This window comes from Pseudophryne corroboree, chromosome 5 (genome assembly GCF_028390025.1).
Source record: "Pseudophryne corroboree isolate aPseCor3 chromosome 5, aPseCor3.hap2, whole genome shotgun sequence".
In the NCBI taxonomy this organism is placed as follows: Eukaryota; Metazoa; Chordata; class Amphibia; order Anura; family Myobatrachidae; genus Pseudophryne; species Pseudophryne corroboree.
The window spans coordinates 325,849,361-325,876,650 of NC_086448.1; the positions used below are offsets into that span (position 1 = coordinate 325,849,361).

Here is a 27,290-nt window from a genome sequence, read left to right on the forward strand (position 1 = left end):
CCCATTGTCTGTAATTCACTTTGAGTGGTGTTTCACTAGTGCAAAGCGAATAAGATAAAAAAACATTTTTAAGACAATGCTCGTGGCTAAGCTGCAATGCACAGTACGCCAGGTGTCTCGTTCCGTATGGAGTATTAAGACTAGGGGGTTCATTCCGAGTTGATTGCTCGCTAGCAGTTTTTAGCTGCCGCCCAATGGGAGTGTATTTTAACTTAGCAGAAGTGCGAACGAATGTATCACAGAGCGCATGCAAAAAATGTTTGTGTCGTTTCAGAGTAGCTCAAAACCTACTCAGAGCTTGCGATCACTTCAGCCTATTCAGTTCCGGATTTGACGTCACGCACCCGCCCAGTGTTCGCCCAGCCACACCTGCGTTTTTTCTGGCACGCCTTCATTTTCCCAAACAATACCTGAAAACGGTCAGTTGACACCTAGAAACGCCCACTTCATGTCAATCACCAGTGCGACTGAAATGCATCGCTAGACCCTGTGCAAAACTACATCATTCGTTGTGCCCGTACATCGCGTGTGCGCATTGCGCCGCATACGCAGAACTGCCGTTTTTTAGCCTGATCGCTGCACTGCGAACAAATGCAGCTAGCGATCAACTCGGAATGACCCCGTAGGTGTATGATGACACATCTGTAAGTTGATAATTTTTTGTCTGAACATGAAGACATGCTTCAGAATATTTTACTATTATTTGACTGTGAGTAGGACTATGCAGTATTCACTCTCAAGTGACCCGGGCTTCACTGGGCATGCAGGCCATGCTTGGCTTCTCCAGTATGGAAAGGGTCTATAAAAGGTCTCCTCTGTGAGGGAAGGAGGTAGAGCAGAAGATGAGCATCAGCACAGAGCGTGTATTGGGAGATGGATCAAACCCACCTGTGACATTCAAAACATCCTTGAGTACCATATTGCATCACTATTATCTATTACAATATTCCATATGGCTAAAACAGCTTTAAATATTTGTTTTAAAGCACCCATTCATTTCAATTATATTTTTTACATTCAACATATACTTTGTAAAAAAAAATCCTAACTCCCCCTCTAACTAACGCCAATTTTCTCTCCTGCCCTTTGTCTTTAAACTCTTGTAATAACTCATCTTTCAACTACTGTCCACATTCATTTCCTTCTACTCTTTCCTTGACCGGCTTCAGATGGGATTTCGCTCCCATCACTCCACTGAAACTGTCATTACTTTTCAAAACAAATTCTAATGGTTATTACAGGTATGTATATATATATATATATATATATATATATGTATATATACACATAATATATAATATATATGTCATTATCTCAGTAGGGGACCCAAAAATGTGAGATTTTGGATAAGGGATACTCAACCTGTATTTCATTTTGATCCTCTTTAACCTGTCAGATGCCTCTGATACAGTTGACCTCACTCTTTTTCAAACTATTTAATCTCTTGGATTCCATGATGCTGACCTCTTACTGTATGTCTGTCCTCCTACATATGTAACTGCTCCTTTTCTCTGCTTCCATCTTTACTTCCCCCTACCTCCCTCCATCTTCTTATTGGTGTTTCTCAAAGATCTGTCCTTGGTCCTCTTTTTTACCCTCTCTTCATTTCTTCTCTTGGTGATCTCATCATCCTATACAGGCTCCTTCAGAATGATTGTATACAAATCTACCACTCCTCCGACTATTACCTCTCCTCCTCCACCCTATCTCACATCTCCATCTGTCTCTCTTTCATTCCTTCCTGGATGTCCTAGCACTTTGTAGAACTCACCCAACATGTCTATGTCTGAGCTTATTTACTTTACACAGCCCCAGAATCGATTTATTTTCCCACCTCATTATTACTGCCGTCAACATCATACTCTGTTCTGTACCACACACCAGTTGACCTACAGTCACCAATGACTCATCCCTCTCCTTCACTCCTTTCCTCTTCAGATTCATGCTAATACATCTATTATTAATTCCCTTGTAATCTACAATTGTGTTTAGATAAAAAAAACTTTTTTTATACAGGTGATGTGTTCCAGTTTTGATTGTAAAAAAAAAAAAAAAGTTAAATAATTTAGTGAATCTCCTTTGTGCTTTGTAAATGATCCTAAACGTAAGCATAGTCCCATGAAGGGCATGTCATGTCTTACATAGTTTTTATATAGAGCTCATCTTTAAATGGGTACTTGGCAATGCAATGGTATCCGGACTCCAGGTCGACAGCACGTAGGTCGACACCCATTGAGTCGACACATATTGGTCAACAGTGAATAGGTCGACAACAGAAAAAGGTCGACATGGAGAAAGGTCTTCACTTTTTTTTCTTCACTTTTTGAACTTTTTCATATTTTACGATCCACATTGATTACGATTGGGAACGGTAACCTGTGCTGAGCGCAGCGGTAGCGAAGCGAGGCACCTTGCACGAAGTTTGCTCGCCATGTGAGGAGACACGGTGCATTAATTGGGGTTCCCAGTCACTTTACGAAGAAACCGACCCCAAAAAAACAAAAAACTAATGTCAACTTTTTTCCATGACGACCTGAAGGCCGTGTTGACCTATTTCTGGTGTCGACCTACTCACTGTCAACCAACAGGCGTCGACCTAATGTCTGTCGATCTAGACACTGTCGACCCCGAGTCCCATACTTAATTGCAATTTATGTGATATTGTTTAAGTTTGCAAAAGTGTTCAATATTGTTCTGATGATAACAGATAGTAATGATTATTAGAAAAGGAATATATCCAGACTGAGCCATAGTTATTAGTCATGTACTACTGAGATCTGTGTTGGGACCGGCTCTTTTTAATCTATTTGTAACAACTTAAGGCTTAATTTAGACTTGTATGCCAACCTGATGGTTAGCGTACAAGTCCGATTGTGGGGACACTGCGCATGTGCATATCCGTTCTATGCATGTGCAGAACAAGTCCTGCATCCTCACATGTAGTGTCCCGTAAGCCCCAGCCCGGCTGTGATACTGAGCTAAAAATCTGAGTAACCTGAAGGTTACTCAGATGACCGATGGTCACGCAGAGTGATCCGATGGTGTGTCTTACTGATACTAAAGCTATGATGGGATATAACCAGTGGCAGCACCAGGATCTGTGAATCCAGGTGCAGCTAATGATGCCCCTGCGCGTTTCCGAAAAGGAGGAATGGCCTTGTAGGAACGGGGAGTGGCCTTGTTGAAGCCCTCATTCACATCACTACAGGAGCTCCTCAGTGACAGGAGCCGGGTACTGCACGAGAATGTCACAGTGCAACATCCGGTTTCCTGTCACTGCGGAGGAGCCGGCTTTGGTTTCACTCCGCTCCCACGCACCCCCCTAGTGATGCCTTTGTTTTAACACACTAAGGAGTCTATTTACTATTTAAGGTAAGGTGGACAGAGATAAAGTACCAGCCAATCAGCTCCTAACTACCATGTCACAGGCTGGGTTTGAAAAATGTCAGTTAGGACCTGATTGGCTGGTACTTTATCTCCGACCACTTTATCTCCGCCCAAGGCTTAGTAAATAGACCCCTAAGGGGTTAGGAGCTGATGGGTACTTTATCTCCGTCAATGGCTTGGTAAATAGACCCCAAAGACATTAATTTGCTTCAGAAACATTAAGACAAAACAGTAAACTGCACCTTGAAATGACAAATATTATTTCATTTAGATGATTGTACGATTATGCACCTTGACCATGGTAATAACCTGACAATAATGGGTTCTACCCACAAAACTTAATTTTGCTTCTTTGATAACCTAATAAATATACACCTCCATGTTGGTTTATTATCTATGTGCAGCCATTGTAACTCATGTATATATTTGAAGGCTTTTGAGAATCTAATTCATCATTAGAACCAGAACTATATAGTGCAGGGCTGTAGAAGGGTAATATACAGTACCTGATCCATCCATGCCTTGTGCTCTTCCTGCCCCTGAACATTGGCATCATGATGTCATGACAAGGAGGTGCCGCAGCACAGGAAGGAGCTGAGCACCCAAAGCGTCTCAAGAATGCTCCAAGCAGCTATGTCCTGGCAACCCGCGTTTTGTGGGCGTCAACGCTCTGTCTGAGGGGCGCGTGCCAGACAACACAGGCGTGTCCAGACCATCTGCGGGGCGGGTCGTGGCAGCTGCGTGACATCACCCCAAAACATGGCGGGTAGTCATCTGCCTTCGCAGCTTGGCTGCGTAGGCAGAGGGCAACTTGAACCATGCAAAAGCATTGCCATCGTGCGATGCTTTCGCATGTCTGAGTGGAGGGGGGGCGGAGCCGGCATGCGGGGCAGGCTTGCCCTGTGTAGTGCGTCCCCCCGCATGTCCGACAAAATGATTGTAGATGTGCGTTTAACCGCACACCTACGATCAGGGAAAAGAAAAAAGAGAGTGCACTGTCAACGGCAGCCTGTATAGGGAGGTCAATTCCCTTTTGAATATTTATGGATAAAGTGGAACAAATACTGTTATTTCAAATAATAATGGACAATTAGACCAATACTTTTAAAAAGAATAGATGGTTGACCTCCCTATACAGGCTGCCGTTGACAGCGCACATCTACGATCAGGTCTGAATTACCCCATGTTCCTAGTCGAGAACGGTTTTGCCTTGTAAGTGATTACCCCTTTAATAAATGTCCGAGTTTGGCCGGAATCCCGCACGTCGGCTAAACTCGGACCACATCACACCCCTTGTGTCTATTATGTGTGCCTGCAGACCCCAATGATGTACTGTAAAAGTAGTTCTGCACACATTATTTTATTGATTTTTACTGCACTGCTCCTATTTAATTAAAGTATTTATTAAGTACTGTTGTATATTATTTGCTGATTAAAATACACAGGCAGAGAAGGACTGCTGTAGCTCAGCCGCAGCAGCCTCCCCATACCCATGCAGCCCAGCACACAGCAGCGTGTGCTGGCTGCTGGGGAGAGAGACTGCTGCCAGCTGACACTTGAGGAAGGGGGCGTGGACCCAGGCCCCCACCAGGCCTCTCCAGCAAGTCCAGGTTTAGCAATTAGTACCTGTGCCCTGTCCCTCTCGGCGCCTCTGGAGGTAACGAGGAGTGGCAGCAAAAACGCAGGAAATGTTGTGGCCATTTTTGCGATTCTGTATGTACAAAATATGGCACCAGCGCCTCAATACCCACTGCCATTCTGTGTAACCATAGGGTTACCCAAATGGCTGATTATGAAAGGATCAGAGACTGCTGCTGTGTATTTGTACACAGTTGTTTAGATTTGCAAAGCCACGGATGGGCTTCTCAGTACAAATCCAGGCATCTGTTTCATTTGCATATTTTTGTATATCTATTGCGCATAAGATTAAAGCTGCGAATGCATTAGTGTACAACTCTGAGTCAGGACCATTGTATTTTGGACTGCATATATTTTTGTAGACATGACCTTTTGGATTATGTAGTGACAGCTTCTCTGCATTTAGTAAGCTCAGGTGACTTAGAGCAGAGGAGGCCAGAGTGTCTACCACTTATCTAAGAAACCAAAATGCTAAGAACAGTTCTAACATTAAGGACCTGTCAATACTTCTGAAGACTACTATGAAACAATCTCGCTGGTAAATATTGGTTCAGAGCTAAGTGAGCCCTGCTTACTATATTTATTTTATAGCAAGACTTAAGCTGGCTGTACACTAGGTCTGGGACCAACCTTCATCCAATCATCTAACTGGTTCGTTGGTTGGTTGGTTGGTTGGTTGGTTGGTTGTAATGAAAATCTGTTGATGTATGGGAGAAACTGGTAAATTGTTTAAATCAAATCGTTTTCACCAACCTTGTCTAAATAACCATTTTCATCTGTTTTCCAGCATTTGAGAGAAGGTGGCTTAATTATTAAATCAGTCCGTTTGATTTATTCACCTGTGCCGAAGCAGGGATAACCCTATGGTCTGGACTGTGAGTGGGAAACACTGCCCCATACCTTAATCTCACTGTGTCCCTTTTGCACAGTAGAATGATATGAAGTTACTTTATAGATGCATTTGCATAAATAATTCAGCAGTCCTTTATTGAAATTCAGGACTAGAAATATAAAGCAACCTGTTGCTCTGCCGAGGCTTATGTGCTTTTACTACAAATATGGCCCTTTGTAACAGTCCGGTGGGACTTGCATGGAATAAAAATTGTTGTAAAGTAAGGGAAATTCATGCACTTGAATTAGTGCAGTTGCGGTTTCAACATAAGAATAATAACAGCATTTTCCTTTGATCATCATGAATATTGTCATATCCTAGAATAAAAGTGTGAGGTGGTGTAACCGGGGCGCCCTCTTTCCGTGGTCGTGTGGAAAGACCAAAGCAATGGTCACTTTATCCAATATATAATGAATACAATATAGATATGCTGATATCAATTTTAATGAGTTTCGGTAAAAATCATACAAATTTAATACAATAAAAATTCACATACAATGTCTAAAAGCATACCATAGAGGTAAGCTAGGAGCCACAGGTGTTAAATGAGGCAGGGTGGTCAAAGATACACCCTGCTCTGGCTCCTAGGCTTACTGATGGGTCGCTAACCCCTGGATAGGTAATGGTACATTTTCAAAACAGCTCAAATCGCAATTCAAAAAATGTTGGAAAGCATACCGGAAAGGTAGCTAAGGAGCTGCAGGTGTTATAGCAAGCAGGGTGGTCCAGACTTCACCCTGCTCTGGCTCCCAAGCTGACCACCAGGTCGATGTCCAATAAATGAAAGGTTCGAGTTCTTGATGGATCCAATAGCCAACGCGTTTCGAGATCTGCAATCTCTTCCTCAGGGCTTGATGGTGTTACATGTCTCCAGAGATGGCTTTTAAAGATGGTGTAAGGTTGGTTCCGGGTCATAGGTCACTTGAGCCGGAAGTAGTTCAAAAGAATCCTTTTTGGTAAAACCTGATTACTGGTGGTGATATGCTGCTGTATTAGTGCTCTGCGATGAGCAGAAAGTGCAGATTTGGGTGAAAAACCGGTAAAAACGTCCGGCCGGGCGACCGGAAGTGACCCGGACCAGAAGTACAATACCGGAAGTGACGTGCCGATATGAATGGCCGAAATTAGCATGCAAATATCTATAATCAGTGCAGCAAAAAATCTCTATGGGTAGAAAAGAGACTTGTAATAAGTGAGAGTGGAATAAAAACCAACTATCACCGTAGGTCACTGTGATGTTGGTGATTGTCCGGAAATGCGGCTCCGATACCGAAAGTGACGTAATTGTTTGCGTTCCACCGATCGAAAGTGACGCAGTTTGTTTGCGTGTCACTGACCGGAAGTTGTGGAGAAAGTAGCTAGGAAGGCGGCTGTGAGCCGCAGGGGTCTATTTATAATGATAACAGTAGAAGAAGTGTAGGTTAACTGGTCCTAGGTGCATTATAAATTTGTGAGAACCAAGTGTTCTTTTCTGGTCAGATTGTGGTAGACCTTCTTCTTTTTTCCTGTTTTGTTAATTGAGTTCAAATCTTCTATGACTAGTTTCTGAAATGTTTCAATGTAATTACCCTTAATATGAGAGGGATAAAATGTGGAGGGTTTTTTGTGTACAGAGTGGAGCGTGGGTTCTGTGGAATTTGATGCCGAGGGGGTTTCTTCACTCCTTTTCAGTTCACCCGGAACAGGGTGTCTGACATCAAATCGATCATGAACTCCAACCTATAGTGACAAAGAATCCCTCACACTTAAGGGACACAAGTGACACCATCAAAAAACTGGAGGAAATACCATGGGATAGCGAAACCATCATGGTCACAGCAGATGTCACTTCCCTGTACACCATCATCGAACACCAGAAAGGTATAGAGGCTACAACTTGGTTCTTGGATCAAACGGAGTTCTCAGAAGCCAGAAAACTGTTCATTATCGAGTCCATGGATTTTATCCTGAAGAATAACTTCTTTTTTTTCGAGGGGGATTATTACCTTCAAAAGAGGGGTACTGCAATGGGTACGCGATTTGCACCCAGTTTTGCTAATCTTTTCATGGCCCACTGGGAGCAGGAAAACATATACACACAGAACCCATGGAAGGACAAACTGCTAACATGGAATCGATATATCGACGACGTGATATTTTTTTGGAGAGGGGACATAGAGAGTTTAACCTTATTTTATGACCATCTTAACCAAAACGATAGAAACATTGTCCTCACGTTTGAAAACAGCAAAACCGAAATTGATTTTTTGTACTTATCTATATATATTAAGGATAACACCATCCAAACAAAAACTTACAATAAACCTACAGATTCTAACAATTATATTAGCAAAGAGAGTGAGCACCATATAAATTGGCTCAATGGCATACCCAAGGGCCAATTCTTAAGAATAAGGAGGAATTGCAGCGAGGATACTGTATGTATGACCCAAATCGACGAACTCAAGAACGCTTTCATCGAAAAAGGGTATCAACCTGAGAATTTGGAATTAATTCAGACGGAAACGATGAACAAGGATAGGACCACCCTCATCCACAACAAAAAACAGAAGAAGAACGATGAAAACTCCCCAATCATTCCCAATGGTCATTTATTACAGGATATGACCACCAATACAAAAAAATAGAATCGATCATTAGAAAACATTGGAACTTGCTATGCATGGACGACACGTTAAAAAACATCATTCCGAAAAAACCTACGTTCATCTACCGTAAGGCAACGAATCTAAAGAACAAATTAGTCCGAAGCGCCTTACCTCAGAAAAATATCAATCCCATCAGAACAAGTGGTTTTCACAGGTGCGGACTTTGTCTTCCATGCCGACAAATCAAAACTGAAACCTCCAAATACACAGAAGTAACCGTCAATAGCATTTGCTTTAAAATCAAAGATTTCATTACCTGCTATACCAGTAATGTTGTTTATTTAGTGGAGTGCGCCTGTGGGAAGATATACATTGGACGCACGTCGAGAGCACTGAAAACACGACTTAGCGAACATCTGCGCAATATAAAAAAAGGTCTCCTCACACACAATCTGTCTGAACATTTTAAATCAGAACACAACTGTTCATATACATCTATAAGGAAATTTGTGGGATTACAGCACATAAAATCCACTTGGCGCGACAGAAATACAGAAAAAATCTTGCAAAAGCGGAAATGAAATTGATTTACAAACTTCAGTCCCTGTGCCCCAAAGGCCTAAACAAAGATTTTGAACTCAAATGGTTCTTGCACTAGCCCACATAGTTCATTAGTATATATCTCAGTTAGATACCATACGCGGTATCTTTTAACTCATTACATTTTTTGTTTTCTTTCTTAATTTCTTTGTCACGGGAGCTTATGGAGAACTAATCAAATGAAGACGAATTAATGACATCTCTCAACATATTCCCACATCTTTGGATAACATTGGACTTTATTGACTTATATTGACTATATATACACCCCATTTTGGACAACTCTATGTTTGATACACAGGATTTGTCCAACTGATTGTGGATTTCCACTATGGACCATAATAATTTGTTATGTATGCACATTGTAGCACGATTTCACTCATCAAATATGATACTTCCGATCACCTTTCTCCTAGCCTTTAGATGTTATATCTATGTCCCACTCCTCGGCCTTCACAAATTTATAATGCACCTAGGACCAGTTAAACTACACTTCTTCTACTGTTATCATTATAAATAGACCCCTGCAGCTCACAGCCACCTTCCTAGCTACTTTCTCCACAACTTCCGGTCAGTGACACGCAAACAAACCGCGTCACTTCCGGTCGGTGGAACGCCAACCATTGCGTCACTTCCGGTATCGGAGCCGCATTTCCGGACAATCACCAACATCACAGTGACCTACGGTGATAGTTGGTTATTATTCCACTCTCACTTATTACAAGTCTCTTTTCTACCCATAGAGATTTTTTGCTGCACTGATTATAGATATTTGCATGCTAATTTCGGCCATTCATGTCGGTGCATCACTTCCGGTATTGTACTTCCGGTCCGGGTCACTTCCGGTCGCCCGGCCGGATGTTTTTACCGGTTTTTCATCCAAATCTGCACTTTCTGCTCATCGCAGAGCACTAATACAGCAGCATATCACCATCAGTAATCAGGTTTTATTAAAAAGGATTCTTTTGAACTACTTCCGGCTCAAGTGACCTATGACCCGGAACCAACCTTACACCATCTTTAAAAGCCATCTCTGGAGACATGTAACACCATCAAGCCCTGAGGAAGAGATTACAGATCTCGAAACGCGTTGGATATTGGATCCATCAAGAACTCGAACCTTTCATTTACTGGACATCGACCTGGTGGTCAGCTTGGGAGCCAGAGCAGGGTGAAGTCTGGACCACCCTGCTTGCTATAACACCTGCAGCTCCTTAGCTACCTTTCCGGTATGCTTTCCAACATTTTTTGAATTGCGATTTGAGCTGTTTTGAATATTTACCATCACCTATCCAGGGGTTAGCGACCCATCAGTAAGCCTAGGAGCCAGAGCAGGGTGTATCTTTGACCACCCTGCCTCATTTAACACCTGTGGCTCCTAGCTTACCTCTATGGTATGCTTTTAGTTATTGTATGTGAATTTTTATTGTATTAAATTTGTATGATTTTTACCGAAACTCATTGGAATTGATATCAGCATATCTATATTGTATTCATTATTTATTGGATAAAGTGACCATTGCTTTGGTCTTTCCACACGACCACGGAAAGAGGGCGCCCAGGTTACACCACCTCACACTTTTATTCTTGTTCTTTTTTTGGGGGAAGAGGAAAACCCCAGAGGTGTACCCTAGGCTGCCCATCCCCTTTCCAGCGCCCAATAAGTTTTCCCACACCTTTTAGCAAATCATTGTCATATCCTATTTACATTTTAAATTAGAGAAAGCCGTGATAAAACATTTAGGGGCTTATTTGTCAGCAAGTAGTAAAACTCATTGTGAATGATTAAACTTGTTGCGTTTGATAAATGGTGCTCTAGCCAATCAGCTCCTAACTCCTGTCGTGTGTTTGATGAACAAATCTGTGTAAAAATTACAGTTGGGAGCTGATTGGATGGAGCACCATTTATAATATGCAACAAGTTTTATCATTCACGAGTTTTAAAACTCGTTAAAAAAATGGGCCCCTTAGAGAGTAATTGTTACATTTAGTAAACCTCTAAAATCATGGGATTGATGTATCAAGCAGTGGAAAGAATGGAGAAGTGGACCAGTAGAGAAGTTGCCCATAGCAACCAATCACAGATGTGACACTCTTTATTTTACACACAACAGTTCATCAAACACATGACAGTTGGGAGCGGATTGGCTGGAGCCCCATTTCTCATACGCAACGAGTTTTATCATCCACAACGAGTTTCATCACTTGTTGATAAATAAACCCACAATCGCAGTAAATGCGGTTTGTTTACCGTGATTAGTGTGCCTGTGGATGTGCACTGTGCATGGACCCATGGTCCATAGGTTGGCATGGGTGTGGGCACTCCCAAGAACTGATCGCAGCCGGGCACAAAAATACGCAATCGCAGCACATTCGCACCCTAGACCCGTTCGTAGGTAAGATGTAAAGCGTCTCATCTGTGCCTTTCATATTATACAATGTACTTGAAAATGTTTCCTCAAAGCTAAATGGTTGCTATAGGCAACTTCTCCGCTGGTCCACTTCTCCACTCTTTTCACATGAACCCCTAAGTTTGTTAAACAAATAACTCAGCATGAGGTCCACAGAAAATAGGAAGTAGCAGGTTATTTAAAAAGCCATCATTAATAAAAGTAACTATTATATAGCCATATGGTGCAATGACTAGCAGTGCTAAATTAGGTATAACTACAAAGACAATATTATATTATGGGGTAAATATATTATAGCAGCACGTATCATTCGAGGCAAAGCAGGAAGGGACATCGACAAGATGTATTAACATCTTGTCTGCCGAAGAGTTCCTCTCTCCGGCGATGTCCCCCAAGCAAACAGCACTTCAGCTCAGTGCTGAAGCGCTGTGTCTCCCTGTCCCGGTCAGTTCCTCTGCGCATGTGCGGGATCTCGCTACTCATGTGAGATCCCACACGCAGTCAGGAGCTGCCACCCCCGCCACAGCTCTGTCTCTGCTGTGGTCTATGGGCATAGCCACCTGCAGCTGTTGAAATCGATACTATACAATTATCTGGCAGATCATCTACCAGATCTAGCTTGTTGGAATGAAAATCTGGTAATGGATGAGAGCAAAATGGAAATTACCTGTCGTTCAGACAAATTGGTTAAATCACGGATTTAACCAATTTGTATGAATGACAATTTTTGTCCGTTTTCCAGTTTTTGGGAGCAACTGGTCAATTATCATTTGTTCTCATCCATTGCCAGATCTGGCAGATACTGTAATTGTATAGTGTATGTCCAGCTTTAGAGTAAATGTTGTTTAGAAGATACAGCAATTAGCACCTGGCTTCCAACCACAGCCCTGGGCACTTTCCGTGCTGTTGGTCAGCAGTGTAATGGGCCTCAGGGAAATCAATGCATTGACTGAGCATCCTTCATAAAATGAAACATGTCTTTACCAACTCTTGTATAAAGACTATTAATAGACCAAACAAAAGGCTACCCTTGACTTATAGGTTATTGGTATACCCTGGAGAGAACACAAGTGCAAAATATTTGCATATAAGCAGATCAAATGGTCTTGACTAGCTAACATTATCGTATGAACAATGAAATAAAGAAGAAGCATGGTCAACTGAAAACAACTTTAGCAATAAGGAGTACAGGGTTATACAATTGTTTCTAATCAACAGAGCTGTACGTGTATTATATTTCCATACAGAATGTTACCTACATATTTGTACTACAATAAAGCAATATGGAACTGTTCAAGTGAAAGAACCAACATTTACTGTATTCTAAAAAGTCAGATATGCAATTTCTCATACCATGATGCTACACATGGAGTATAAAGAAAATACAAAACTCAAAGGGTAATAAAACACATCAAATTTTTTGATTCCCCACTTTTTATTTTTCTATGCTGAGAGCAATATTAATATGGATGAAAATAAACACATGAAGCTTCATCTTTTCTGAATTCTGCCATCTACATTATTTCACATACTCAACACAAAGACAAAAACTGCTCCTAAAAAGATGCCTTTGTCTTGTGAACTTACTTCCCTGATGTCATAACTGGCTACCTCTAATGTACCCTCCCCCTCACAGCACAACCACCAGCTCAAGTCATATACTAACAACAGGTTTATGTGGTTTTCGGCAAAACAGGACCACTTGCTGGACCACCCCTGGCATGTCAGGAAGTTAGTTGAGTAGAAGGGTTGTTGCACGGATTACATTTCTGTATTTATATCAAAATGCTACTGACTGTCCCATACAATTTGCTCCCAACCCTAAATTCCTGTGGCACAAACAGTCTATTGTAGTGACACAAATGGGAGCTGATATAGTGTTTAGTAATCAGTACTGCTCTATAATGATCACGTTGTGTCATTTGGTCACATCTATCCTTTCTTGGAAGAAAATCAATCATGCTGTAAATGTGTAACTAGTCTATGACTAACACAACACCTCCATGTCCAATTTGTTAAATAATATTTGTATAATACATCTTTTTCTTAAATATACAAATGAGGAATTTGATGGCAAAAAAAGACCTACAGATCCATCTATTCTGCCCTTAACTATTTAACGGTATATGCAGGAAATATATAGGACCATTAGACAGTGTAATAACAATCTTTAAACTATGATGAACAAACACACAGACACAAGCTGGCGTTAAATTTGGTCTTCTATTTATTGATAACAAGTAACTACAACAGTTCCTTGATAAAGGCTATAGGAGGTCATTCCGACCCGTTCGCACGCGGCGGTTCTTCGCTGTGGTGCGAATGGGTCTGGAATGCGCCGGGCAACAACGCTGACAGAGAAGAAAGCGGTCGCAGCAGCGGTCGCAAGAAGATGGACAGAAAGAGGGCGTTTCGGGGCGTCAACATACCGTTTGCTGCCATTTTCGGGGAATGGTAAGTAAAACGCAGGCATGTCCAGGCGAATGGAGGTCGGAGGTGTGACATCAAAGCCGGCCCCATTATCGCTGGATCCGTCGCACAGGGTAAGTATGTCCAGGGCTGGCCTTGAGTTGTGAGAAACTTTTTTAGCTTAGCAGGGCTGCACAAGCGAACGCAGCCCTGCTATGCTTAAAAACACTCCCCCATAGGCGGAGATTAGTTGATCGCACCAGCCGCAAAAAGTTGCTTGGTGCGATCAACTCGGAATGAGGGCCATAATTTGGAAGGATAAAGCTTATACTGACTGCACTGACATTCCACCTACAGACACAGCCTTAGCTATTAACTGACTGCAGAGAGTCACCACTACCTTGTTGGGGCAGTAGTGTCACACCTCTGATACCCCCTGAGAGTGTGTGCCAACTAATATACTGCCCATGAGGCAGGATATCCGTACATACGAGTGACATTGCACTTGGCGCGACAGAAATACAGAAAAAAATCTTGCAAAAGCGGAAATGAAATTGATTTACAAACTTCAGTTCCTGTGCCCCAAAGGCCTAAACAAAGATTTTGAACTCAAATGATTCTTGCACTAGCCCACATAGTTCATTAGTATATATCTCAGTTAGATACCATACGCGGTATCTTTTAACTCAATACATTTTTTGTTTTCTTTCTTCATTTCTTTGTCACGGGGACTTATGGAGAACTAATCAAATGAAGACGAATTAATGACATCTCTCAACATATTCCCACATCTTTGGATAACATTGGACTTTATTGACTTATATTGACTATATATACACCCCATTTTGGACAACTCTATGTTTGATACACAGGATTTGTCCAACTGATTGTGGATTTCCACTATGGACCATAATAATTTGTTATGTATGCACATTGTAGCACGATTTCACTCATCAAATATGATACTTCCGATCTCCTTTCTCCTAGCCTTTAGATGTTATATCTACGTCCCACTCCTCGGCCTTCACAAATTTATAATGCACCTAGGACCAGTAAACCTACACTTCTTCTACTGTTATCATTATAAATAGACCCCTGCGGCTCACAGCCGCCTTCCTAGCTACTTTCTCCACAACTTCCGGTCAGTGACACGCAAACAAACTGCGTCACTTCCGGTCGGTGGAACGCAAACCATTGCGTCACTTCCGGTATCAGAGCCGCATTTCCGGACAATCACCAACATCACAGTGACTTACGGTGATAGTTGGTTTTTATTCCACTCTCACTTATTACAAGTCTCTTTTCTACCCATAGAGATTTTTTTGCTGCACTGATTATAGATATTTGCATGCTAATTTCGGCCATTCATGTCGGCTCGTCACTTCCGGTATTGTACTTCCGGTCCGGGTCACTTCCGGTCGCCCGGCCGGATGTTTTTACCGGTTTTTCATCCAAATCTGCACTTTCTGCTCATCGCAGAGCACTAATACAGCAGCATATCACCATCAGTAATCAGGTTTTACCAAAAAGGATTCTTTTGAACTACTTCCGGCTCAAGTGACCTATGACCCGGAACCAACCTTACACCATCTTTAAAAGCCATCTCTGGAGACATGTAACATCATCAAGCCCTGAGGAAGAGATTACAGATCTCGAAACGCGTTGGTTATTGGATCCATCAAGAACTCGAACCTTTCATTTATTGGACATCGACCTGGTGGTCAGCTTGGGAGCCAGAGCAGGGTGAAGTCTGGACCACCCTGCTTGCTATAACACCTACAGCTCCTTAGCTACCTTTCCGGTATGCTTTCCAACATTTTTTGAATTGCGATTTGAGCTGTTTTGAATATTTACCATCACCTATCCAGGGGTTAGCGACCCATCAGTAAGCCTAGGAGCCAGAGCAGGGTGTATCTTTGACCACTCTGCCTCATTTAACACATGTGGCTCCTAGCTTACCTCTATGGTATGCTTTTAGTTATTGTATGTGAATTTTTATTGTATTAAATTTGTATGATTTTTACCGAAACTCATTGGAATTGATATCAGCATATCTATATTGTATTCATTATTTATTGGATAAAGTGACCATTGCTTTGGTCTTTCCACACGACCACGGAAAGAGGGCGCCCAGGTTACACCACCTCACACTTTTATTCTTGTTCTTTTTTTGGGGGAAGAGGAAAACCCCAGAGGTGTACCCTAGGCTGCCCATCCCCTTTCCAGCGCCCAATAAGTTTTCCCACACCTTTTAGCAAATTATTGTCATATCCTATTTACATTTTAAATTAGAGAAAGCCATGATAAAACATTTAGGGGCTTATTTGTCAGCAAGTAGTAAAACTCATTGTGAATGATTAAACTTGTTGCGTTTGATAAATGGTGCTCTAGCCAATCAGCTCCTAACTCCTGTCGTGTGTTTGATGAACAAATCTGTGTAAAAATTACACTTGGGAGCTGATTGGATGGAGCACCATTTATAATATGCAACAAGTTTTATCATTCACGAGTTTTAAAACTCGTTAAAAAAATGGGCCCCTTAGAGAGTAATTGTTACATTTAGTAAACCTCTAAAATCATGGGATTGATGTAACAAGCAGTGGAAAGAATGGAGAAGTGGACCAGTAGAGAAGTTGCCCATAGCAACCAATCACAGATGTGACACTCTTCATTTTACACACAACAGTTCATCAAACACATGACAGTTGGGAGCGGATTGGCTGGAGCCCCATTTCTCATACGCAACGAGTTTTATCATCCACAATGAGTTTCATCACTTGTTGATAAATAAACCCACAATCGCAGTAAATGTGGTTTGTTTACCGTGATTAGTGTGCCTGTGGATGTGCACTGTGCATGCACCCATGGTCCATAGGTTGGCATGGGTGTGGGCACTCCCAAGAACTGATCGCAGCCGGGCACAAAAATACGCAATCGCAGCACATTCGCACCCTAGACCCGTTCGTAGGTAAGATGTAAAGTGTCTCATCTGTGCCTTTCATATTATACAATGTACTTGAAAATGTTTCCTCAAAGCTAAATGGTTGCTATAGGCAACTTCTCCGCTGGTCCACTTCTCCACTCTTTTCACATGAACCCCTAAGTTTGTTAAACAAATAACTCAGCATGAGGTCCACAGAAAATAGGAAGTAGCAGGTTATTTAAATAGCCATCATTAATAAAAGTAACTATTATATAGCCATATGGTGCAATGACTAGCAGTGCTAAATTAGGTATAACTACAAAGACAATATTATATCATGGGGTAAATATATTATAGCAGCACGTATCATTCGAGGCAAAGCAGGAAGGGACATCAACAAGATGTATTAACATCTTGTCTGCCGAAGCGTTCCTCTCTCCGGCGATGTCCCCCAAGCAAACAGCGCTTCAACTCAGTGCTGAAGCGCTGTGTCTCCCTGTCCCGGTCAGTTCCTCTGCGCATGTGCGGGATCTCGCTACTCATGTGAGATCCCACACGCAGTCAGGAGCTGCCACCCCCGCCACAGCTCTGTCCCTGCTGTGGTCTATGGGCATAGCCACCTGCAGCTGTTGAAATCGATACTATACAATTATCTGGCAGATCATCTACCAGATCTAGCTTGTTGGAATGAAAATCTGGTAATGGATGAGAGCAAAATGGAAATAACCTGTCGTTCAGACAAATTGGCTAAATCACGGATTTAACCAATTTGTATGAATGACAGTTTTTGTCCGTTTTCCAGTTTTTGGGAGCAACTGGTCAATTATCATTTGTTCTCATCCATTGCCAGATCTGGCAGATAATTGTATAGTGTATGTCCAGCTTTAGAGTAAATGTTGTTTAGAAGATACAGCAATTAGCACCTGGCTTCAACCATAGCCCTGGGCACTTTCCGTGCTGTTGGTCAGCAGTGTAATGGGCCTCAGGGAAATCAATGCATTGACTGAGCATCCTTCATAAAATGAAACATGTCTTTACCAACTCTTGTATAAAGACTATTAATAGACCAAACAAAAGGCTACCCTTGACTTATAGGTTATTGGTATACCCTTAAACTATGAAGAACAACCACACAGACACAAGCTGGCGTTAAATTTGGTCTTCTATTTATTGATAACAAGTAACTACAACAGTTCCTTGATAAAGGCTATAGGAGGTCATTCCTACCCGTTCGCACGCAGCGGTTCTTCGCTGCGGTGCGAACGGGTCTGGAAGGCACATGCATGGTGTGCGCATTGTGCACGCGCGTTGTTTTGCCGGGCAACAACGCTGACAGAGAAGAAAGCGGTCGCAGCAGCGACCGCAAGAAGATGGACAGCAAGAGGGCGTTCCGGGGCGTCAACATACCGTTTGCTGCCATTTTCGGGGAATGGTAAGTAAAACGCAGGCATGTCCAGGCGAATGGAGGTCGGAGGTGTGACGTCAAAGCCGGCCCTATTATCGCTGGATCCGTCGCACAGGGTAAGTATGTCCAGGGCTGGTCTTGTTTTGAGTGAAACTTTTTTAGCTTAGCAGGGCTGCACAAGCGAACGCAGCCCTGCTATGCTAAAAAATACTCCCCCATAGGCAGAGATTAGTTGATCGCACCAGCCGCAAAAAGTTGCCTGGTGCGATCAACTCGGAATGAGGGCCATAATTTGGAAGGATAAAGCTTATACTGACTGCACTGACATTGCACCTACAGACACAGCCTTAGCTATCAACTGACTGCAGAGAGTCACCACTACCTTGTTGGGGCAGTAGTGTCACACCTCTGATACCCCCTGAGAGTGTGTGCCAACTAATATACTGCCCATGAGGCAGGATATCCGTACATACGAGTGACATTGCACATCCCACCTCACAGGTGGCAGAGATGAGAGACACAGCAAAGCAACAAAACAGGAGGAAATCAGGGCCACAGATCTGGAGGACAGGAGAATCATGTGCAAGAAACACCAGTCCCCACTCTCCTGTTGGGGACCAGAGGCTTAACTATTACAACCTACGCATAACTGTATTTGTTACAAGACGCCACATATATGCCTCACTTATTCTTTGCCTCGTTTGTAATGAACAGTATTTCTCATTTGATTGAACGCATCACTAACAGATTGGTCCGGTGGTACCCTATTGCACTGCTATACGATGAAAGGGTGCTTCCTGAAAGTATACGCCTAAGACAAATGGTAGTAAAGCGAGCCACATTTTATAAAACGTGTGACATATAGCAATCTCCGACTACTATACAATCAAATAGGTGCTCCCTGAAGGAATACACCTAAATATACATTACTCAATCTTGTTACAAAGCAAACCCAGTATGGTGTACTGTATAGCAGTCTCTTATTGCTATACTAACAAAGGGTGCTCCCTGAAGGATGCACCTGAACATACATTAGTCAATCCTGTTTCCAAGTAGATACAAAAGAACATATAGCAGTCTCCTACTGCTATATTACGAAAGGGTTCTCCACAAAGGATTACACTTGATTTTTTTTTTAGTTAATACCTAGAGCACTGTCTCATGATTACAAGGTATATTGTACTGACTAATTAGTACAATTAGCAATAACATTTTGATTCCCAATGTACTTGCATTTTAGCATTTATCACACACACAGGCCCAGATTTATCAAGCCTTGGAGAGTGATAAATAACACAGTGATAATGTACCAGCCAACCAGCTCCTAACTGCCATTTTTCTAAAACAGCCTATGACATGGAAGTTAGGAGCTGATTGGTTGGTAATTTATCACCGTGCTATTTATCAATCTCCAAGGGTGATAAATGGGACCACACTGAGTTAAAACACATATATATATATATATATATATATATATGTATATATATATACGTATATATGTATGTAGCATGTAGCCTGGGACTAGGGTTTCCATAATATCCCTTTAATCCGGGACACCTTCCCATAGTGTGTATGGGATGGCCAATGTATCATTACCTTGGTTGTCCCATCGGCTGGGTACTCACATCATCTAGTGTGTACCCAGCTTGAAGCCCTGTAATCCTGCAGCGGTATTCCATATCCCCAGCAGTGCCAGCTATAGTGTCTGCCTTCTCAGTATCATGCCTAATGAATGTCCCACCTGGCAATGAGGTGTCGCTGACCCCAACTTATGGGCTATGTCATCCAATACCCTTCTGAGAAACAGAGTATATCACTGTTAGCACAGCATCATTTCTAATCTAACATGCGTTTGCAGCGGTCTTGCAACACAGAGAAATTGGCTAATAACTGAATAGCTCTGGCTAATAACTGAATAGCTCTGGCTAATAACTGAATAGCTCCGGGCGTAAACCTGGAGCTTTAGCTCCCTGTAAATCTGACAAAAATTTTGTAAGTACATTACTAGCCTGTGAGGTATACAGTATTCAATTGTAGTCGGAAACTGCCGTCTTGTCGGAGAGACAGCAGTTTCTGACTTTTTTAGGTCGGAACCTGTTCCGACCTATTCAATGCCCGTTTTTTTTTTCCGACAAGTCAGATACCGCGACTTAATCCGACAGAGTTTGTCCCCGTTTCCAACAATGTCAATCCACATTTAATAAAAGTCGGATTGGCACTGTCATGAATGGCCAAATCCAGCACTGAATACTGCTTTGTCAGATCCTTTCCGTCGGAAAGGATCCGACAACCATTGAATAACCCCCTGTGTGGCAAAAGAAAGGTCATGTTCTTTATAAATAAATCTAGGACCTATGTCTTCCCGCTTTGCATCCAAAACAAAACCCCTGCAGCCAAATATTCAAAGTAACATGCCCCTTTCTCCTTAGCCTGGTGTTTAGTTGCTGCATTCAAATTAGTGCCAGAGATAAAAAAAAAAGTACAAGTAATCAGTGTAGAAGTGGGCAGCCAGAATGTCAGGGAAATCCCTGGTGAGCCACACTGTCCACAGTGTCCACACAAATACTGGGCCTGAGTTGGCTGCAGTTCCAATTACATCAGTAAATAGTAGAGTTTTCATATACTGCGCATGCAGAAGCGATTGTGACGTTTGTCCATGTCACTGGGCAATTCTGAGTTGGATGGATCTTGGTTGGATCTTTCATTGCATGAAGTGGGTGTTACTGGCCGGCAACTGGTGGAAGTGCTACAGTCCCACACAAGAGATCGTCATGAGAGTGTTGGCAGAGTTCCATGCTATCCTGATTTACAGTATGTATACAGGGAAGGGACGTCTGATTCTTATGGGTCTCTTGTACCTAGCCTGGAGTACGTGGAAGTGCTGGTACTAATACTGATGGTTGCAACTGTGGATGGTAAATCAGTGGGTAGTGTACAGCTTCCCACTGGAAGCCATACATAGCCTCACATTAGCCCTATAAATACTCGCATTAGCATAAATGAGTAAATCTGGATTATGCAGCGTCACATAATTACAGCCAGTTTGCATTAGACACCAAATCAGGCACATTGCGCGCAAGATTTGGTCAAAAGCATGCAAGTGTGGTTTTATGTAAATGTCTGGAAAGGGGTTATTGGAGGGAGCAGTGGCAGTAGGGTAATGTTTTGCCTATGGTGCTTAGAAACCTTGCACCAGCGCTGAGTAAGAGTAGGTTTAAAAGTCCCTGAAATAGAGAAAGAAAGGGGGCCGCCATTCCTTTGGACCAGTTTGGGTCTTCTGGTCTCTCAAGGGTCAGAGTACTGAGGGGGCATGGCCTAATCTGGGAGGTTTGGCCTAATATAGAAGGTGTGGTCTAATCTAGGAGGTGTGGCCATGCTCTTCCAAAAAATTCAGTGTAAAATACTGTGCCGTCTGCTGCAAAAGGGGACATTTGTCGACTTCAACAGCTGGCCTTGGTCCCCGCCAGACCCCTTTCTCAGCACCCCTGGATCATCCAACTAAGTAACAGGCTGATAAGCAGGCTGCAGATGGCAGTGTGTCTCACCTGCTGGGGAAGGGGTGGCTGAAAAGGTAATGCCGAGGAGGGAAATAGTATTCCATGTAAACTGGAGGACTTTGCTGTTTGCATTTGATAGTGTAAACTGGTCCCTGCAGTAGGTCCCCCATAAGTAGAAAGAACATTTACTTGAAGTGCAACTTACAGCTGGACAGGCTGTGATTTATTTTGTTGCTTGTTAAGTATTTGTCCAATAAAATAAGCTGAGGGCTGCTTGTACCAAACAGCTGGACTTTCATCTTTTTCATTGGCTGCTGTTGTGACTACTGTATGTGTCACCGTCTGTCTCAGCAGAAGCCATCAGTTACTTATTGCTGTCACAGATATAAAGCAGTGGTCTAGCAAAGGATTTCTCATATGATGTATGCCAACATTGCTTTATTTCCCTCAGTGGGAGAAGGTGGGATAATTACAGCTACAGTCAAAACTCCTGCACCTTCTCTTCTTTTTCTGCTGTCAATGTGACTGATGATAACTTTGATAACTGTGTCAGTTTCATTGATGAGAACTTTATGTATTTTGTACAATATCCAAGCAAACATTATTTTCCACTTTACTGGGGGAAAGAGCAGTTAAGGCTTACTTTTAGTAGCATTTTAGAACAATTTTTATTTTAGGAGTATAAATGTAGATTGACTAAAATAAAAGTACATTTTGGCTTTTTCAAGGTTTTGACTACATTGACTATAAAACAACTTGACAATGCTCTTTTAATCTATACCAAAATGTAATTATTTCACATACAGACAGACATGTCTACATTATAGTTGTACCTTCAAGCATAGATATATGAATGGGGGGGGGGCAAGCAACTTGCACCCTCCAAATATTTGAGAGGAGCCAGCCAGTGTACTGGGGGGTCGCGAGGCGCAGTGCAGCTGCTATCTATGGTTACCAGGGGCAGTGTCAGGGTGGAAAATCGCCTTTTCAGCTGCTCTACCTTATGTCTCTCAACACCCCTTTTCCGCCTGCCTCCAGGGCCCTCCTCTCCCTGCACCCAGCTTCAGACCCTACAGTGCGTGGTTATTTACTGTGGGCTGGCTCCTCTTCTGGGACCAGCCCTACGCCCTTCTCACCTCCCACATTATATGTACCTCCTTACTTCCCCCTCAGCTCCCCTTTGTTTCCCCCACTAGGAAGATAGATACCTAAAAACCTAGAAACATTGTGGTGGTTAAGAGCAAATTATTATTAAATGGTCACCTAAGATGCCTTTAGTATACTACACAGTACCTACTGTATTCCCATATATTCCATAGTTTTAGCCATATTAGATCCAGTGTAATACTTGACCCTCCAATATGACCCGTTTCATCTTTAGCAAAATGTTCCTTTGCACACATTAGGGAATCCTCAGTGATGTCACTTTACAATGTCAAACAATTTGCATTATGAATACCAATGAGCCCAACACTTCTACATTAGATGACATAGTGTTTAACCTAATTGCAATGTACTGTACATACTGTAGTGTAGAGTCAGGGGCCACAACAGGATGTAAAGGTTCATGGGTCAAGACACCTTAGGATCATTGATAACCAGGTTAAAAGAAGCCCATTATTAAAACATTTTTTAACAACATGTCCAATATACGATGTATGTTACCTATTATACATTGGTGTGGAATAAGGGGTTAAAGATTTGTTTTCAAAACTTGAACTGCTATGGTTACATTGGCCAGAGTTAAGAACAGGTCTAAGATACTGTACATTGCATATAGTGGTGTAGTCACAAAATTAGAAAAGTGTATTTGTAGCACAACAGGGCAGTACGGATGGTGTAATGGTTAGCATTACTGCCTCACAACACAGAGGTCATGGGTTCGATTCCCACCATGGCTCTACCTGTGCGGAGTTTGTATATTCTCCCCGTGCTTGCGTGGGTTTCCTCCGGGTACTCCGGATTCCTCCCACAATCCCCCCAAAAATATACTGGTAGATCAATTAAATCCCAACAAAAAATTAACCCTAGTATGAATGTGTGTGCATGTACATGTGGTAGGGAATCCAGATTGTATGCTCCACTGGGGCAGGGGCCGATGTGAAGGGCCAAATATTCTCTGTACAGCTCTGCGGAATATGTGTGCGCTATATAAATAACTGGTAATAAATAACAGTGATTAGCTTTGTTTTTTGGACAAGGAAAATGTGTCCTTTTACAGAACCTCGACATAAACTTACAAGTTATAATGTATGGGTACTAGCCTACTATATACCATAGCAGCTATTCCTCCATATCTTGTGATGAAATCTAAAAGATAAGAAAAGCTTGCTGTATCTGTCATTTTGGAGTTATTACTGTTTGAGTTATTTTTATGTCTCATCTCACAGTCCCTTAAATGTTGACTAAAAACCTCTTTTGGCTGGCAATGCAATTTTTTATAGTATGTAAATCATGTGTTTTAAAAAGACTTATAAGTTCATTGTCACTGACAATGTTACTTCATGCTGCACACATCATTTCTGCCATTCTCTAATAAAACTGATATCTGTGACATCAAGAAACTCTTCTTATACTTTAATGCTAGCACCAGTTCTACTAAAATGTCTAACACAGTGATAGGGTAGAAGATGTCGCACAGTAAAACTAGGAAACATGACATACTCTAGTTACTATAGCTAAGGCTATACAATTTCTTACTGGTACAAGACGTTTCAAAGTATAAAGCCAGCTTATATGTGTACCGCTGTGTAGAGCCACTTGGTATTTAAAGGGAATATATTCATATATTATTAATACATTTATGTATCGCAGACATTTTGTTCCAAAGACAATATTCAACATCCAAATACTTTTCAATAAATAAATAAATTAAATAAAATACAATGCACAAAACTGTGGTGTTTTTCATACATTGAGCAAACCCATTGGTAACCAAGCAATGTAAATCTCTATGGGAAATACAGGCCTGAGAAATAAGCATCCTTTGGATGTTCTAAACCGACAAATTTTAATTTGAATTAAAACTGCTCTGAACAGGCCCCGATAAGAGAAAGAAGGGAAAGATCACTAGCATAAACACAAGCAGCACCGATACAACCAGTAGTAGATCAGTGAAAAGGTTAACAGGAATTTAATCCTCTTACTGCATTGAAAATGTGCATGTGTGGGGGCGGGGACAAGTGACAGCAGATTGTTTATCTGCCTCAACAAATCACAATGACAGATGTAATCTTTCTACAGCACTACTCAGCCTATTGTGCTGCCATTTGGCCTAAATTTCTTCCTAGTCAACACTTCAGAAGACCAACAAAAATACTTATTTTCATTTAATGCAATAATTCCTTTAGATTACAGGATACATGTATTTCTATTTATTCTCTAAATGTATGGGTGCAGTTTTTATGTGTTTATGGTATTCTGCATGTGTCACAGAATATCTAGCTCCAGGCATCTTTCAATAAAATATCACATATAATAACGTTCTGCTCAATTCTATGTATGTAGTAATAAGCAAAGATGACAAAAGCTGGTCACATTTGTAAATTGTACATTTTATTTTTCAGCTGTTCCTACCGTAGATGTAATAATAATAATAATAATAATAATAATAATAAATTATCATTATTATATTTTTACATAACATTACATAATACAATTGCAAACCGGCAGCACTGTTTAGTGTAATGGCTAGCAATACTGGCTCACAGGACTGAAGTCTTGGGTTCTATTCTATTTGAGGGCCCTGTGTGGAGAATGTATGTTTGTGTGGGTTTCCTCCGGGGACTCCAGGTTCCTCCCACAAACCAACAACATACTGGTCAGTTCTCCCAAATAATACCCCTTTCAGGCAGAAATGTCTGAAAGTCCCGACAATTACCCAACATTTCAGTGACGGGTAGTTTTGCCGGGACCTGCCTAACCCCTCCCTCCCTCCCCCCCCCCTTCACACGGACATGCAAATTGCAGGGTTGAGAATTTTGACCCGGTAATTTTCAGATCAACACGGTATTTTGTCTGTGTGAAAGGGTCAACCCGTGTCATAATTCCTGTGTCTCCGACCCTGGTAAATTCCAGGGTCGAAGTCCCGGGAATTACAACACGGGTTGACCCTTTCACACAGAAAAAGGACCCGTGTGTTTCATGAAATTACCGGGTGGAACTGCTTCACCCGGTGATTTCATTTTCTGTCTGAAAGGGGTATAAGCTTCACTGGTGCAGGGGTCGATGTGAATATCCAAATATTCTGTAAAGTGCTGTGAAATAAGTGTGCACTATATAAATAACTGGTAATAAATAATATATTAAAATATATTTTTTTTAAAAACCCCATTAAATGACATGTGACCTTGACAGGTACACTTAATTAAATTAGTATAAATGTAAATACTGTAAGATATTTGGTCACCATTACCTTTTTTTTTTTTCTATCTTAATAAGATCTGTATTATACCAGGAGGCAAACATAATGATGACTAAAAAAGGCATCAATTGCCTAACATTGAACTTTGCAGTATTAATACACCTATCTGTTTGAAATAATAATAAATAAAAAAATGACTCTCTTCATACTGTATGTGAGAAAAGCACAGGTAAGAAAAAAACCAGGAGGTGTTGTTAGAGTGATTCCCCCCAATGCACAGTAGCAGTATTCATGTGCCTCTGTCCTGTGCACTCAGCGATGCAGCACCACGACCTTGTGGAAGTGCAGCTTCTATCTGCACCCTGCACTCCCTCCCACCATCCCCAGTAGTTTCCATCCGTGCAGCCCTTATTACTGCATTGCATGTAACCCCTGAGCTGCTGGGCGCACACAGGCACTCCCTCCCCCCTCAGCCTGACACTACACTGACACCAGAAGCTGCAAGCTGTCAGTGGCTTTATGCACCTATTCTGTCAGCTGCCGATCATTGTGAATATGACATACTGTACTGTAACATTTTCCTGTTACATGCACAGATACAAATATATAGCCCACTAGATAGGGCCCTAGTACTACAAGCAAGATCCGTCCATTCATTAGCAAAGGAGGAGAGCAGGCTTTCCCTGTGTCCATGCATGATGCTGCCAGTCAGATGTGAGTTCTCACCTTCTCCTGCGCCCGGCTCAGCTTCTTCTGCACGTTCTTAGCGAAGATGCCTGTCTTCATGTCAGCCATGGCTGCTGGTCCAGGGAGCCAAGTGAGAGAGGTATCAGATGGAGCCTGGAGGCTGAGGGAGAATGAGAGGAGGAGGGGGAGCAGAAGGAGGAGCCGGGGAAGATGAGAGGAAGAGAGTGACAGGGAAAAGAGAAATGAGAGGTAGACAGCGATGACACAATCGTATATCTTATCTACTGTAAAATAAAACCATTTATTTCATTGAATTAAAATGACTTTGGCAGATAGGTTGCAATGGCATGTATGTTATGTTGCATGTCATATATATGTATATATATATATATATATATATATATATACACACACACACACATATATATATATATATACATATATATGTATATATATATAAATATATATATATTATATACATATATATATA

General features: G+C 41.8%; 1 protein-coding gene across 1 annotated transcript in view; it reads right to left on the minus strand.

The window, feature by feature from the left end:
• The window catches only part of AMPH (amphiphysin), a 418,422-nt gene extending 391,441 nt beyond the window's left edge, over positions 1-26,981 (minus strand). The window contains exon 1 of the mRNA XM_063922528.1: positions 26,840-26,981. Coding sequence (XP_063778598.1) covers positions 26,840-26,908 — 69 coding nt within the window. The 5' untranslated portion in view covers positions 26,909-26,981. The remainder of the gene's footprint in view (positions 1-26,839) is intronic.
• Between the last annotated feature and the right edge of the window lie 309 nt (positions 26,982-27,290).